Raw genomic sequence first — 16,963 nt, forward strand, 5'->3', positions numbered from 1 at the left:
ACTATTTGGCAGTATTTTTAATGTAAAACAGTATTATTGTTATTTTGTAGTACTGTATTAGAAGGATATTAGATTATAATATTAGGTTAGACTGTATATTTTTAATATTCTGCTTTTAAGTCATCGATTTTTCGTGATCATTTTACTGACTTCACATAAAATAAGTCAAATTGTTTTTTATAAATTGAAATTTAAGTTGCTTCCATAGTAAATTTTAAACATTTAAACTATGTTGCAATGTTTTTGTCAATAAATAAAATGAACATTTTAAAAAGAACTTTATTATCATGGTACCGTAATCTCGAGTCAGAAAACAACACCGCGCATGAATACAAATTTACGAATACCCATTATTACCCAGCACTGTCGGTCGGTGACGCCGGTGTATGATCGGACACGACAGCGAAAACGAATGGGAGTAGGATTTGTCAAGCGACGAAGCGATGAATAGGTGTGGCCTTCGGCCACCCTTCGGCATTCACAAGACTCGGTCTTTTCCACTGTCATGCAGTAGTCGTAGTCCTGTTGTATGAACGCAAGAATATCGGAAGGCTGTTTATTGTTTTTACGCGGTATTGTTTTCTGTCGATAATTGGAATAATAATGGCATATATAAAACCGAGGGATCTAATTGAATGTGTAAAGAAGTTTCCAGTGCTATATGATCAGGCGGAAGAAGAGTATAGGAACGCGGACTACAAAGAACATATCTGGAAAAAAATTGCAAAGGAACTAAATGTTGAAGGTGAGATTATTATTTAAGTCGTATTACACTAATTTGTGAAAGTATAATTCCTTCTTAAATAAATATTTAGATGATCGAATCGAAACGAATTAAATTAAATTAAATTAAAAATAATCGCGTACGTAGACGATAAAAAGGGTAAAGCCACACACAGCTGTTTACTTTACCGCGTTGGTAGCTTCGTGTAAAGACAGACACAGCGTTTCTAACCGAAACGTTTAACGAGTCGGTAGTGATTTTATTAAACACAATTTGTGCAGAGTTCGATAGGGTTTTCGAGATAAACGGTGTATTGCATGGACGTATTATACGTCCATGGTGTATTGTATTTATTAGTATTTTACATGCGTTGGAAATTTTACAACAAAAACGTAGAATGTGGATACATCTAATTATCAAAGAAAGGGAACAAAAAGAGCATTTTCATACTTTGTTTGCTGAAGTACAACGAGACGACAAAAAATTTTTTAACGTTACTAGGATGTCGCGAGATACTGTAGATGAGTTGCTCACAATTTGCCAAGAAAGGCTAACAGAGAGAGATACACGTATGAAAAAATCAATAACACCGGAGGAAAAATTGGTAATAACTATCCGGTAAGCAAATAAATACTTAGCACTCTATCACTATATTCATTCTTCCTCATATCCCAAAGTGCTGGTCGATTTTCTACTTCGGTAATAAGCTTTTCTACATCAAATTTTTCTCCAACCATTTCTAAAATTCAAAAATCGAGACAAAAAAGCGCGCGCGTGTGTGTACATTACGGGTAACAGTGGTGAACCCATCGGTGCTCCTTTGACTTGTTTGTACCTCTAGTTCTTGTAGATGAAATATGCATTAAGCAAAAATTAGAAAAAATGCATTAAGCAATGCCTTGTCAAGTTTAGTGTATCCTGTGGTATTGGATATTTTCTACGTATAATTTCTAATGATTCTTCTACTGGGACATTGGTGAATAATGAGATTACATCAAAGCTCACTAAAAAGTGTTCAGGTTCAAGAATAACGTCCTTTGTACGGTCGATAAAGTGGCTTGCGTTCTTGACGTAAGAATCTGCTTGCTCCGTATATGGTTGTAGCTGGTCAGCCAGAAATTTTGCCAGTGAATGTAACGGTGATCCGATAGAGCTGACTATTTTTCGTAATGGTAGCTCTGTCTTATGTACTTTGGGTAAACCGTAAAGTTTTGGATATCTTGACGACTTTTTCCGTGGAATGAGCTGGAACTGTTGTTCTTTCTTAATGTTTGACGCTTGTATTTTGGCTTTCGTTGTTTTCTCCAGATACGTTGTTGGATCTCTTGCGATTTTTTTGATATGCACTATCGTTTAGAATGTTCTTTATTTTTGTGTCATAGTCTTCAATATTCATTATGACAGTAGCGTTGCCCTTGTCAGCTGGAAGTACGATAATGTCTTTGTTTTTTTTTTTGTATATTCTGCAAGGCTTTCTTTTCTTTGTAAGTTAAATTCTTTTTCGGAGGTTTGGCTGTTCTTAATATTTGTGATACATCTTGTCGAATAATCTCGGCTGTTTCTGATGGTAGTTTAGTGATAGTCTTTTCCACTTTCCACAGACTAAATTACTGGATTCTGTTGTTGATAGTTCCTTATTCTTTGGTCGTTGTTGTAGTATCGATTTCTCAAACTTTTTCATTTGTTTTTTCTTGGTGGGATCAGCATGTGTCTCTGATTGAAAGTTTGTGAGTTTGTCAAAGATGTTCCACAGAGTCGGATGTACTTTGTTACTTAGTGTGAGATATAGCTTTAGCAACTCTGAATTTACTTTATCGATGTTTCGTCTGGAGTCATGAATCGCTTCTCTAGTAAGTGCTAGACTTGCCCTTTTTAAAATATTCTTAGTTTTGTAGTTGTTTTTGTAGAAACTTAACTTTATACAAGTGGGTATTATGGTTTCATCGCGGCAGCGTTCTAAAAAAGTAAGGTTACAAAGTAACTATACAGTGTGTCCGTAAAGTATGGAATAAATTCGATATTTCCTAAATGAAAAGCCTTTTAAAAAAAATCGAAAACACATCAATTTTTAAATTTAATGTTCTACATTTTACAATAAAATTTCATTATACAAGGTGATACACATTACAGTGATGACGTCATCGGCTCTTTTTTTACAACAAGTGTTATACCCTGTATTTTAGGACATTTTTAGATCGACAAAAATGAGCTGATTTCAAAAAAGTATAATACTCGGGTCTAATGGATATAATTATAATAATAATTAATTATATAATAAGATAAGCGCTTAGAAAATAAATTATTTATTATCAATTTCAAAAAAGTAGGCTACTTCTAGTTTTTGGTAAACTGCAATTATTTTTAGTAACGTTCAATAACAATTAAGTAGTACAATAATTGTATTAATTCGTGAATGTTCTGTATTATTGCTTAGAATTAATTTTAAGTAGAAATGCATTTGAGTGTAAAGCAAAGAATTGAAATACTCATGATTATTGGGAATGGAGACAAATCGCGAACTCAGATAGACGTGTGTAATTTATTTAATGATAAATAGCCAGAAATACAGAGGTCGTCCCTCTGTAAATTATGTTACAACATTAGATGTTCTACTTGCTTTTGAAGAAGATGCGCACACTTCTGTTCGTAAGGTTAGTAGTGATCTCGATATTTGCAAAACAACGGTACACAAAGTACGTAAAAGTAAGTAAAGTAAGTAAAATGCGCAGTTGTACAGGAATTAAACGAGGATGATCCAGATAAAAAAATACAATTTTGCGAAATAATGATGGATAACAGCCACCGAAACCCTCTCTTGGTTCAAAATATTATTTTTTCTGATTATGATACATTCAAATTAAATGGCGAGGTCAACCGTCAGAATTGTAGATACTGGGCAAAAGAAAACTCCAACTGGATGCGGGAACATCATACACAATACCCGCAAAAGGTAAACGTATGGGCTAGCATTGTAAGAAATAAAATCATTGGACCCTACTATTTCGAAGGTAATTTAAACGAGACAGCATAACTTTAGTTTTTAAGTGGGTATCTCGTACCTACTTTAGTTAATTTATTCCCCAGTGTGTGGTAATCTTGGACGTTTTGAAAAAAATTTATGGTTTCAACAGGATGGTGCGCCTCCGCATTTAGATGTTCGAAGGTACCTAAACAAAATTTTTCCGAGCAGGTGGATTGGAAGACCTGGACATATTGAATGGCCAGCGAGGTCGCCAGACCTCAATCCTTTGGATTATTTTATGTGGGGTCATTTAAATAATGTTGTTTATAAAACGAAACCTGCAAATATTAGAGACTTAAAAACAAGAATTCGTAAAAAAATAAACAATATTTCTCAAGAAAGCATAAACAAGGTTCTACAAGAATTTGTACAACGTTGGAGTTACTGTCAAATACAACAAGGGCTACAATTCGAACATTTAAGATTAAGTCGTGTATTAATTACTGGATTACTTTCAAATAATTTATTATAATTTATTAATAATATAAATCAATAAAAATTCATTTTCCAAGCGCATATCTTTCAAATTATATCCGTTAGACCCCCAGTATTATACTTTTTTGGAATCAGCTCATTTTTATCGATCTAAAAATGTCCTAAAATACAGGATGTTGCATTTAAAAAAAGAGCCGATGATCGACGGTCATCACTGTAATGTGCATCACCTTGTATAATGAAATTTTATTGTAAAATATAGAACATTAAATTTAAAAATCGACGTGTTTTAGATTTTTTTAAAAAGGCTTTCAATTTAGGAAATATCGAATTTATTCCATACTTTACGGACACACTGTATATATACTTGTATGATTAATTGTAAATTATTAATAATTACCGGTTACTATTAATACAACCCGAAGAGCTAGGTAAAAGTAATAAATATAGCAGAGTTAATCACATGGACCGGTAATTATTAATAAATCCCGTATTAAAACGGTAAACGTGATAAATATTTCAATACCACTTCAAAAGAAGCTTATGGAGTGGAGTGGAGGAGGGAGGTGTTAGTCACCGTGCGACATACCAGTATTAAATATCATGGTTCGTGCAGATTAGTGCTAGTAAATCTGTAGTCGGAAGCGGTAACTGTGTAAGTACACTTTTGTAATTGAACGTGTGGCGATTCGGTTGTTCTGTGCAAACTTATTTAGAATGAGTGATTTAGAATCCATGAAAGCACAATTTAACAATCAAATTAATACGCTTAAATCTGGAAAAGGAAACAATCATCAGCTATTCACAAGAGATGAGTATTATGCATTTTTAATGAAAGTTAAAAGAACCAAAGACAAGACTTCTCACAAAACACCGGAGGAATATCAACGGTTATCACGGTATGATATTGTAAAAATTAGTAATGTTGAGAAACTCGTTGTGCCAGTAAAAAATGAAAGAGATCCTATTGTTTATTATGTCTTTATGGAGGAAACTTTCGATATCATTCACGAGACTCATATTTCAATTGGACATGGGGGTCGTAACAGAATGATGAAAGAGCTTAAAACGAAATATAAGAACATCACTGTGGAGTTTGTCATGGTTTACTTAAATCTTTGTGTACCGTGTCAAAAGAAAATGTGTATTCCAAAAAAAGGACTTGTGAAGCCTATTTTAAGCCGAGCATTTAATTCGAGATGTTCAGTCGATCTTATTGACATGCAGTCACAAGCGGATGGTGAGTATAAATTTATTATGGTCTATCAAGACCATCTTACCAAATTTTTCCAGCTCAGAGCATTAAAAACCAAGCGTGCCGAAGAAGTTGCGTAGGTACCATTTGTTGGATGTGTTCACCATATTTGGAGCTCCACACATTTTACATAGTGATAATGGTCGAGAATTTGCAAACAAGGTTATTGAAGAAGTCTGCAGTATGTAGGACGAACTGAAAATTGTCCACGGAAAACCCAGACACAGCCAGTCACAAGGTTTGGTGGAGAGAGTGAATCAAGATATCGAAAAAATGTTGGCCACATGGCCGGAAACAAACAAAACAAGGCAATGATCGGAAGGCATAAAGTTCATCCAATTTATGAAAAATAGACCTTGTTCTAAATGTTCCTATCTTCTAGAGATGTTGGCGACCACATTGACCCATCTTATTCTATTAACAGCAGCTCGAAATAGATCCGTTGACGTTAGACAACTTCCTAAGATTGGCCAGCCAGGATATACGTCCTCGTCCAGGGCCTCTCTTACCCTCAATCTAGCCTTGTACAATCAACTGTAGAGGTCGGTATTTATCATTACGCATGATGTGGCCGAAGTAATCCAGTTTTCTGTTTTTTATGGTGTTAATAATTTCTTTGTCTTTTCTTGACCTCTGGAGAATAGTTATGTTACTTGTGTGGTGTATATATGAAACCCTCAACATACGTCCGTAGCACCACATTTCAAATGCCTCTAATCGTTTTATGGCATCTTCTGTAAGGCTCCAGCTTTCTAGTCCATAGAGGAGGACACTAAAAACGTAAAACCTGAGAATTCTTATGCGTATATTGATACTTTAATTTGATTAAGATAAGTTGCAGAGAATCTTCCTAAGGCTGTTGAAAGAGCTTCTGGCTTTTTCAATGCGAGTTTTTATTTCGTAGCTGTGATCCCAAGTATCCTTAATATTGCAGCCCAAATAGCATATTTTTTCCACTCTTTCTAACGGTATATCGCCTATTGTAATTTGGGCGTTTATGTTGGTGTTCTTACTAATGATCATTATTTTTGCCTTCTTGCAATTTAGTTTTAGGTCCTATTTGTTACATGCTTCTACAACGTTATCAATCATCTTTTGGAGTTACTGCGCACTATCTGCCAGCGACACTGTATCGTCTGCATATCTAATATTGTTTATAAGTTGGCTATTTACAACAATCCCATCTTCTGATTCGTCCAAGGCATCTCTAAAGATGTTTTCAGAGTATATGTTAAATAATGCCGGTGACAATATGCAACCCTGTCTAACTCCTTTTTCGACTATGAACATCTCGGACAGTTCATTTTCTAATTGCACTGTTGCTTTTTGTTTGAGATCAGTCTTATATCCTTACCATCGAGTCCTGATGTTTTTAGGATATCGATTAGTTTCCCATGTGGGACTTTATCAAATGCCTTCTCGAAATCAATGAAACATGCATACACATCGCAGTTGACATCCCTGGCTCTCTGTATCAGAACTTGCAAACTAAAAAGTGCTTCCCTCGTACCGAGTTCTGCTTTGAATCCAAATTGAACTTCACTCAGGTGTTCTTCTAATTTGGTGTGTATGCACGAGTGAATGATAGTAAGGAGTACTTTAAGTACATGGCTCATCAAACTAATTAATCTATGTTCCTCACATTTTCTAGCGTTTGGTTTTTTAGGAAGTGGAATGAATATTGATAGTAGCCAGTCTTTTGGTAAGTAACCAGTCTCATAGATGTTGTTAAGTAGTTTCGTAAGAGCTGTGAATTGGTATACCTCTAATAGCTTTAAAATTTCACCATGCACCTCATCAGGTCCTGGTGATTTCTCATCTTTAATCCGCTTAATGGTCATAGGTAGTTCTTCGTTTGTTATTTCTGGTTACCATTCCGGCATTAATGTTAGTCCATACGAAGCACTATTGGGTTGTAAGGCTAAAGTAGGATTAAAAACATCCTTACCTGCTGGTACTTTATCCGAAATCAGAAGCGAATAAGTTTTAAAGCAATATTAGCAGATCACTCCAATGACGTTGATGATGGAGCAAAGCACCCTAGTAATGTGGATGTCAACAGTACAACTGAGGATTCACAGTTAGCGAATATTGAAGATCTATGTAACACTAACATCCCAATTAAACATAATGCGTGTGCGATAGTTGCCCTCAATAAGGAAGACAATACCAATATTGGAGTTGAAGAAAATGAGGGAGACGAAGAAGATGGCACTGAAATTGACAAAACTTAAAGAAAATTCACGAGATTCGAGATCTTGCTAAACAGTCACTTGTAAAACAAGCTGACAGAATGTTAAAACATTCTAATGATAGATTCCCTGTTGCAAAAGTGGGTCAAAGTGTCAGAGTGCGAATTCCAGAAGTTGATAGAGCTAAGGCCGATAGCCGAAACATTATTGCCATTAATATTTCTGTTAAAGATAAAAGGCTATATAAGCTAGGCATCAAGCATGGTATTTTTTTATGCAAGAAACGAATTTACCACCTACAAGGAAACATTTATTTCAGTCAATGAAGTGCCTGATACAGAGATAAGTTTCAGGAAATGCGCCCGTAAAGATTCGCATTTAGGCGGTTAAGAATTCCACAACAAGGATGCAATTCACAACGCTGCAAATGTAAAAAATCAAACGTTCTTTGTAATTCTAAGTGCCACAAGAGCCTTTCCTGCAAAAACAAGTAATTATAGTCTGATAACTTGAAGCTAATGCGTGTGTACGAGTTTGTTTTTATTTATTACATGTCTAGTTGGGATTTTTGATTGATAAATTCTGTTTATATTGTTCTAAAGCTATTTTTTGTGGCATTTTAAAGTACTTACTATTTAAATGGGAATAAGCCACAATTAATAGTAAGTATAATATAATAATAAGGTTAAAAAAAGTTTATTGACGTTTCAATTTCCACTTCGGAAATCGTTCTCAAAATACAAACCTCTTCGTAAAAATTTAATTGAGTTTTGACAATGGGTAAGTTTCTTGTAAAGAATTTCCAATCTCTGAAAATTTTGAATAACGCTGGGCCCATAACGGTTTCTTAATATTGTTCTGAAGCTATTTTCTTGTGGCATTTAAAAGTAATTACTATTTAAATGGGAATAAGCCACAATTAAAGGTTAAAGTAATTTAATTAACAAAGAACGATGTCCAAAGTGGAAATTAAAACGTCAATAAACTTTAACCTTTAATTGTGGCTTATTCCCATTTAAATAGTAATTATTTCTGTTTAAGTGTTTAACTTTATTACCAAATACGAGCTTGTTTTTGCTTATTACGTGTCTAGTTAGGTTTTTTGATTAAGAAGTTCTGTTTAAGTGTATTACCAAATTTCATAAATAAACAATAGCGAAGCCCAAAATTCGTTTTTATTACATTAACCATGAGTGTTAGGAAAGTGTTAATATTAGCCGGTAAATCTAATTATTATTCACATTGACCAATTACTACGGTTACTGTTAATATTTACCGGCTATTATAAATACAGACCGGACTTTATATACATAAATATTTAAAAAACGTATTTTTTTTAATCTATACGGAAACTAAATTCCTGTATTTTTTTAAGGTCAAACGGAGGAATGTAAGAAGAAGTGGAACGGCATTCGAGACAGCCTGCGAAGGGCTCGACAAAAAAGAAGAACAAAATCTGGACAGATGGCTACATCAACCGGTAGATACAGATTTGAGGCTCACCTTAACTTCTTGGTACCTCATCTCGCCCAACGAAAAAGTTTAAAAAAGGTGCCTGATAAAGAAGATGAAAATGATGCAATTATTCAACATATTAATGACTCTCACCAGATGAACTCCATCCAGGAATCGCAGCAATTACCAGAAAATATAATTGGTGATGAGTATGAAGAGATGAGTATGCCTTTATCTGCTAAACGTAGACGGAAGTTCCCAACTGAAATGAAATCCCAAGAGTCTGCAAAATCCCAGCCAATGGCTTACCTACTGGATGAGAAAGAAGCTGAAAAGTCACAAGCACAAAATCAAACAGACGAACAACATCACGTTGATATATTTTTAGCCGGAATCGCTCTATCGCTAAAATCTCTTGATCCTATCCGTCTACTTCAGGTAAAAGGGAAGATTTTTAACCTTGTTCAGGAGTATGAATTACAGCAGCTTCGTGAAAATAGTAATCAACTAAACACTTTAGGTTGCACAAGCATTGCGCCTTCTGACACAATGTCTATTACATTCGCGGAAGACGAGGGGTTGTACACAGATGAACCTTCAAACTTTTTTAGCAGTGGTCAACAAACACTAAAATCTCCCAATACCATTAAAGATGAACATCAATAGTTTATATTTTCAAATGTTTTTTTTTCATAACACTTTATGTTTAAAACTGAGATTACGGTACCATGATAATAAATTCCTTTTTTTTTAATTTACTTTTTTAGTAAACCTTAAAAAATTCAAGATTTTACATGGAAGAAACTTCCATGAATAAAATAAAATGTTGAATAAAAATTTCAATTATTAAAATAACATTTTACTCACCTGAATGCAGTAAACTGATCACAAAAAATGTTTCTAAACTCGTATAGAAGCAATATATTAAAAATATATAGTCTAACCTAACAATGCAACAGGCTCAAACTAAATGTTGTCCCACAAACAAAAAGGATGAAAAACTAAGTCAACTTACGAAAGCCCTTATAGAACAAAGGAGACAGAAGAAAGGAGATAACACTATAAGCAAAAAGAAGCGCTAAATAAAATAAATAAGACGATCACAAAGGCAATATGAAAAGGCATAAGAAACCACAAAGTAGAAAAAACTAAACAAGCAAAATAAGGACATGAAAGATTTGAGAAGAAGCGTGCAAAAGGGAATTAACAAACTAAGAATCAGAGCTGGAAAAGAAACTATGAATAAAGATGAAATTTTAACAACAGTCGAAATTTTCCACACCGAGTTATATAGATCAAGAGAAAAAGATAACAATACGCAACCTCCAATTGAGGAGTTTGCTGTAAGTAGGATGCAGCTCCATATTTATACCGTTTTGGGTGGAAACATATGCCATAATTAAAAAAAAAATTGGCGGATTGACTGGTATAAGAACGATGCAGATCCGATAATAAATAAAGGAATTACACATCTTTATGGATCTGCCTCCTCACTCATTTGGTGCAAGAAGAGTGCAGCTCCGGACCTGCATCCTTTTTGCACCAAACGATTGTGAATGTTCGGTGATTTTCGTGGAATGCAAGGTCATCTGTTGGCGCTGTGCCGGCAGGGCAGCTGATTTGTTTTGACTTGTTAGTGTTAGTCGCTATCTGAACCTACAAGCTCTGATAAAAGTTGTTTTAATAGTAATGTCGCAGGACCTTCAGCTGGGAGGAAGCATCCAAAGAGGAAACGTACCTCTGTAAAAAAAACAACACATTGAACCTGTTGTCAAGATGGAGCCAACAGACGAGCCCCCAGTTGTTCCTGTAACCAAAAATAGAAAAAGTGCCAACCCCACTCTCTGGAAAAGAAATATGAAAAAAAAGCTATTGCAGAAGGAAAAATATATACAGACTGGAAAGGAATACAAAAGGGCCCGAGATTAACTGGATCGAACTGCAACTGCAGGTACAAGTGTTTTCAGAATCTGGACGAAGAAACAAGAAAAGTTGTCTTACAAAAGTTTTAACAAAATAGGCGACAAAGATTTGCAAAATACCTATTTGGGACGGTTGATTCAAACTACTACTATTCAAAGAACTTGAAAAAGTCTAATGAAAGGCAAGGCCGCACTTCTTCCCACAAATACTTTATAAATCTGAGTAAGCTATCCAAACGAGTTTGTAGACATGCTTTTGGTTCAATCCACGGCATATCAAGGAAACGTGTAGATCTCATTGCTCAAACTTTTCGTTACAGAGATATTACAGCGCCACCTAGTAACAAAGGAAAATATACAAATAGACTCAACCGAAAATCTAACGAAACATTCAAAAATGTGAACATGCACATCCAGAGCTTTCCAAGGCGTAAATCGCAATATAGTAGAAACAAATCCCGTCGATTCTATTTATCTCCAGATCTAAATGTAAAGAAAATGCGTCAACTCTATTTGTAACTTAACGAACCAGAAAGTGTTAGCAATCCTAAATATAAACCCAAAGTTCCCTATGACTTCTACTATCGGTACTTCAAAGAAAACTTCAACTACAGGTTTGGCTCACCTCGATCAGATACGTGCAAAAAATGTGATGTCTTAGATAACAAACTCAAAGATGTGACCCTCGACGAACTTGAACGAAAAGTTTTAGCAGCGGAAAAGAAGTTGTATGAAATTAAGACCGACTTGTTTTTCAAGGAGCTGAAGGAGAAAACCACATTGTGCAAGCATAGCGACGAAATGGAGGTTCTGACCTTTGACTTCTAACAAAACCTTCCACTTCCAAAAATTCCTGTTGGGGAAGCTTTCTACAAACGCCAGTTATGGACATACAACTTATGCGTCCATTCTGACAAGACAAATCAAGCACACTTTTATACGTATGATGAAACTATAGCTCAAGAGTCACCATACGAGGTAGTGTTATTTTTGCACTACTATATAAAAAATATACTCCCTAAAAATGTTAAAGTTTTATACCTTTTCTCCGATAACGCTGCTGCGCCAAACAAAAACTCAGTAATGATTCAGTTTCTATATTTGCTAGTGAGAACTAGGTCTATTGACAAGATAGAGCACCGCTTTCCTGAGCCAGGACGTAGCTTTCTTCCCTGTAATCGCTGCTCTCGAGTTATTGAGACGTTTTTAAGGAAGAAGGACTACGTTTTTAGCTCCCAACAATATGCTGATTTTGTTAAACAATCATCCAAACAGTTTATTTCCATTTGGGTAAAACAAAATATGATCCTTAACTTTAGTGGTCACTATGAAGGACATTTTAAAAAAGTTATCTCATATGCAGAAAAGCAAAGATTCCAGATTTCCAAATACTGAATTTTCCAGTACAGCAATGAATATTTAGATCTTCCGAGTTTTCACTTATTCCAAATCTTGAGAAACCTTGACAGCGACCTCTCAGTTTCTTCTAATATTCCTGCCTATTGCAATTTAATACCTGTCAAAAAAGCCAAATATGCAGAAGTAATGCAGTTGGCAACACGATTCGTTCCTATGGACCAAATGGCTTTTTAGACCCATCTCACAAGTGATGCAGCCATGGCAGAGAACCAGAAAACCGAATCATCTGAAACGGATGGTGACGACCAAGTAGATGAATGAAGGATGTGTTTGCCCGTGTGTTTAATGTTTTTTTTTCTGACTGCTATTTTTTTTCTGAGTGCTGACACCAACCTGTTTCTTTTTACAAATTTTTTCGTATTTGTATAGTAGGCAAACCATAGTCGTTTGATTGTTGTAACTGAATAAAAGAGTTTTTGTTGAGAATTTGTTTTTTTTTTGTCTCAAAAATGATGGTAAAGAAGCATTATTTCACGTGTTTGGTGCAAGAAAGATGCAGATCCAACTTTTTTCAATTTTTTTTCTTCTTTTTTTTAAAAATTATCTACTTGAAAATAGTCTCAAGTATTGACTAAATATGTTTGTCATCAATTGATATTATGTCTTTCAGGTTAAAATAAAAACTTTTATTAAAAAACAGTTTTTTTCAATTTCCCAACAATTACCAAATAAATAACTGCATCCTTCTTACAGCAAACTCACTCCTCAATTACAGTAAAAACTGAGGTACTAAACCAAGGATTAGATTGAATGCCCGATATAACAAACAGAAATCAGAGAGACCCTGAAGAAAATAAAAAATAGTCGGACCCCCGGCGAAGATGGAATAGTGTCAGAAGGACTTAAAATTGAAGGAGATCTATTAGTTGAAAAATTAAACTACTTTTCAATATCTACCTTCACAACGACAATATTCCAACAGGCTGGAACAACGCTACTATGATTATTTTACGTAAAACATGAGATAAAGCAAATTTAAAGAATTACAGACCGATTAACCTTCTCAGCCATAAATATAAAATTGATATAAGGTTGAATGCTCGAATAAATGAACTTTGATAAAATAAAGGCAGATATCGAGCACAGTTTTATTAATTTAATCTTGCCCAAGTACTTTTGCTCACTAGAGCATCCTCAGGGGCATTTCGTCAATTTTGGGCTATCCAACAATCCCTCAATCTCTCCTGTTGCCTACCAAAATGTAGCTTCGAATTTTTTAAATAATTTTAAACTGTTCGTCCTTGTTTAGTGTAGTGTTATGTTCAACTTTATGTTTATTCCTATGTTTATGACATTCTGGGATTGTTGGATAGCCCAAAATTGACGAAATGCCCCTGAGGATGCTCTAGTGAGCGAAAGTACTTGGGCAAGATTTAATTAATAAAACTGTGCTTGATATCTGCCTTTATTTTATCAAAGTTCATAAATATAAAATTTAAATGCTGTTCATTTTCTCTCGTTTTATAGCAAATGTTTTGATTTTAACAATTTATTGATAGCTAGTAGCTAGTAGATCTTAAACGGTTAATTCTCCTGAAGCAGGAAATGGGAAGAAGTAATTGCCTATTTACTTCAGTGTTTAAATTATTATTATTATTTTACTTCAATTTAAGATTTATTGTGGGATTCTTAGTGTATGCACCTTAGGGCGTAAAATTAAAAATTCCACCATGGATATGAAATTTAATGACGCATAACCAATTGATTTTATATTTATTTAACTAAATTACTTACTATTTACGAGATAAATATTTTTTATAAACATGTACATATAAATTAATAATGTCTTGAATGCATGAAATATTGCTGTTTTATGTGACCGGTGTTTTGTAAATTAATGTTTGGATTTTTTTAGATACCCAGAGAGTGATTTCTTTGGCTTTTTGTTTTGCACTGAAAGATAGATGTTGTTTAGCACTGGTGGTTAATGGTGGTGTTCTGGATATAACAGAGAAGAATACAAAGGAGCAAGTGTGTTCTCTAAATAAAATTCGGTGACGAAATGCAATTTCCTCCAGCATGTGTGTGTATTTATCAGTGATTTCGTTGCTGGCTGAAGTCAGCAGTATTGTGGAAGGAACGGAAGCTTTTTTCTCGGATTCTGATGAATACATTTTTTAGGAGATTACTAAGTAGATCTTAGGATATTTTAGTCTTTTATACTTTAACCGTGAACCATCAAAAAATTATTCAGGGCGTCTTTAATGGATATCAATAGTCAAGAAGAATCAATCAAAATCGCCATGGAAAAAGAAAGCAACAACTCACTACATGTTCTGGATGTGTTAATCACCAAGCAGGATACAGGATATACAACCAAAGTCTACAGAAAATCAACCCACACCAACAGATATATTATTTAAACCACAATATAAATATTAAAAAAGGAATTATAAAATTAATTAAAGTTATAATAAAAAATGATTATCTATTGTCATTTACAACCAAAGAATATCATAAGATTGAAAAAACGAAACGACATAATACCAAAAGCAATCCAGAAATGCTCACAAGAAGTAATTTGAAGATGACAACAATACCATATGTAAAGGACTTATCAGAAAAATTATAAAGGATAGGAAATAAATACATCACAACAACATTCAAAACAACCAATATACTGAGATCTATGGTCCAGAATAAAACCAAACAACACACAGGAGTGCACAAAGAACTGCATCTATAAAATGCCAAAATCAAATACCAGATCTTGTGGATCTGGTATTTGCTTTTGATAAATTTAATTAGTTTATGTGATTTGAGCATACTATATGCATTTTTTGCATTTTTGCTAGTCCATATAATCCGATCTGAATACTCTGAATTATTCAGTTGCATTATGGATGATTCCACATATTTGTTTAGAAATTTCTTAGCTCTATGGAGAGAATAGTAGTACATATAATTTGTAAAAATTCTTCAACACGCAATTAGCGCTACCTCTCACTCTTACAAATAAAATTTTGTAACCCACTGGAAGACCAAGAATAACTCCCAAGAGATGTCCAAGAATGGTCATTACCATTTCCTGAAATTTAGTGTCTACAATTTTGAAACTATACTATGTACGCCTATAAATAAGTATACCATTGCCAGTTTACAGCGTCTCTCTCCCTATATCTCCCAATATACGTAAAGTTAAGCATTGAATGTAAGTTTTAGTATTAAATGTCATGATTTTCTTTTTATAAATGTCGCTGAATAAAGTTTGTTTAATACTTCACTTTCTTTCCCTATACCAATTTAGTAATTCTGTGATAAAACCTTCCCTATATAATATGTATATAACTGTCCGATTATTACTACATCCACATATAGTTAAAATCCTTTACGATGCCGCACTTTGCATCAATTTTAAAACAGTTTTTCGAAGTTTCCAGCATACCAAACGGGCGACGTCAAAGAAAAGTACAGCCAACTTAGCGTTCGTTGAATGAGTCGATGAAAGTTATTTTTAGACGTTATTTGACGTCACCGACGTCCCGACGAGCACCGTCCTATGCCCTTCGACAAATATAGACGCTTCATTCGCTACAATTTGAATTTGGAGGATGTACTGCCTCCTCCTCACGTCTCGGTGCGTTCAACTTAGTCATAAGATTATTGAGTCGTGTGTCATCTATTTAATTTTCGGTTAGCCGATGACTATGCCGACTAAAATAAATACCTCTTAATTGGACATAGAGACAAAGCACGATAACAAATGTAGAACAAACATAAAAATGCATTACACCTCATTCAAATTTGACGTGCAGTAAAAGTAAACAAAACCAGGCTATGCTACGTAAGACTCCATAGGCGTGCGGTTTTGCTTTCATATTTCCTATTTCTTATCAAATTAATAAAACAGTATGTACAATTAAAGATTTGTTTACTATGAACAATGAAGATAAAATATGCAATGTTAGTATTATTTTCAAGGAAATTCAAAATTAGCTTCACTACTGTAAAATAAAAAGAAACTTATGGTTTGACAAAAATAATAAAGCAGTAATTGCAACGTTGTTTTGACACTTAAACGATCGAAATCGAAACATCAAATACACTTATTTTTTAAAGAAAATTGTGTGTTAGTTCGCATCAAAAGTAGTAACTTATTATTATGTTTTCAGTTTTTATTTGAAAAACAATAAAACTCACGTGATCCAGATTACAAATGTTACCAGAAATTGAAATCTCATTTTACATAAATTTCGTAAATTTGAATACAGATATACCTTAACTTAAAATGTTTTCATAAACGAAAATTTTGTGTTAAAAAAAAATAAGGTATTGCACTTGGAGAAGTGCCGCCAGAAGTAAAAACTTCTTAAATTGCGTTGAAATTATGAGTATCAATATCTAAGAGCTTCCGGTTTAAACGGGGCTGCCAGTCATGAACTGAGCTCTTAATCGCACCCCATTCGTTTTTAAGGAAAACGAAGTTTTTTAAGTTTTACGAAAACCGTATGCCAAATTTTGATTTATTGACTAAGAAGGCTTCTGGCTGAGTACAAAATAAACAACTGATCAAATCCTATCACGCGATATAGAAAATGA

General features: G+C 34.1%; 1 protein-coding gene across 2 annotated transcripts; it reads left to right on the forward strand.

The window, feature by feature from the left end:
• The first annotated feature begins 353 nt into the window (after positions 1–353).
• On the forward strand, positions 354–9,837 carry LOC140442825 (uncharacterized). 2 transcript variants are annotated; one of them, XM_072533795.1, is made up of 2 exons: positions 354–745; positions 9,004–9,837. In XM_072533795.1, the coding sequence occupies exons 1-2, from the start codon at positions 604–606 to the stop codon at positions 9,747–9,749; spliced, it is 888 nt and encodes a 295-aa protein (XP_072389896.1). In that variant the 5' UTR covers positions 354–603; the 3' UTR covers positions 9,750–9,837. The 2 variants fall into 2 exon arrangements, with proteins under 2 accessions (XP_072389896.1, XP_072389895.1); XM_072533794.1 differs by lacking the exon at positions 354–745 and adding an exon at positions 4,843–5,421.
• The last annotated feature ends 7,126 nt before the right edge of the window (positions 9,838–16,963 follow it).

The sequence above is a fragment of the Diabrotica undecimpunctata genome, chromosome 6 (genome assembly GCF_040954645.1).
Source record: "Diabrotica undecimpunctata isolate CICGRU chromosome 6, icDiaUnde3, whole genome shotgun sequence".
Classification (NCBI taxonomy): domain Eukaryota; kingdom Metazoa; phylum Arthropoda; class Insecta; order Coleoptera; family Chrysomelidae; genus Diabrotica; species Diabrotica undecimpunctata.

Coding starts and splice junctions, on each gene's coding strand:
- LOC140442825 (XM_072533794.1), top strand. CDS start 4,899: ATGAGTGATTTAGAATCCATGAAAGCACAATTTAACAATCAAATTAAT. Junction 5,422..9,003: donor CATGCAGTCACAAGCGGATG/GTGAGTATAAAT, acceptor TATTTTTTTAAG/GTCAAACGGAGGAATGTAAG.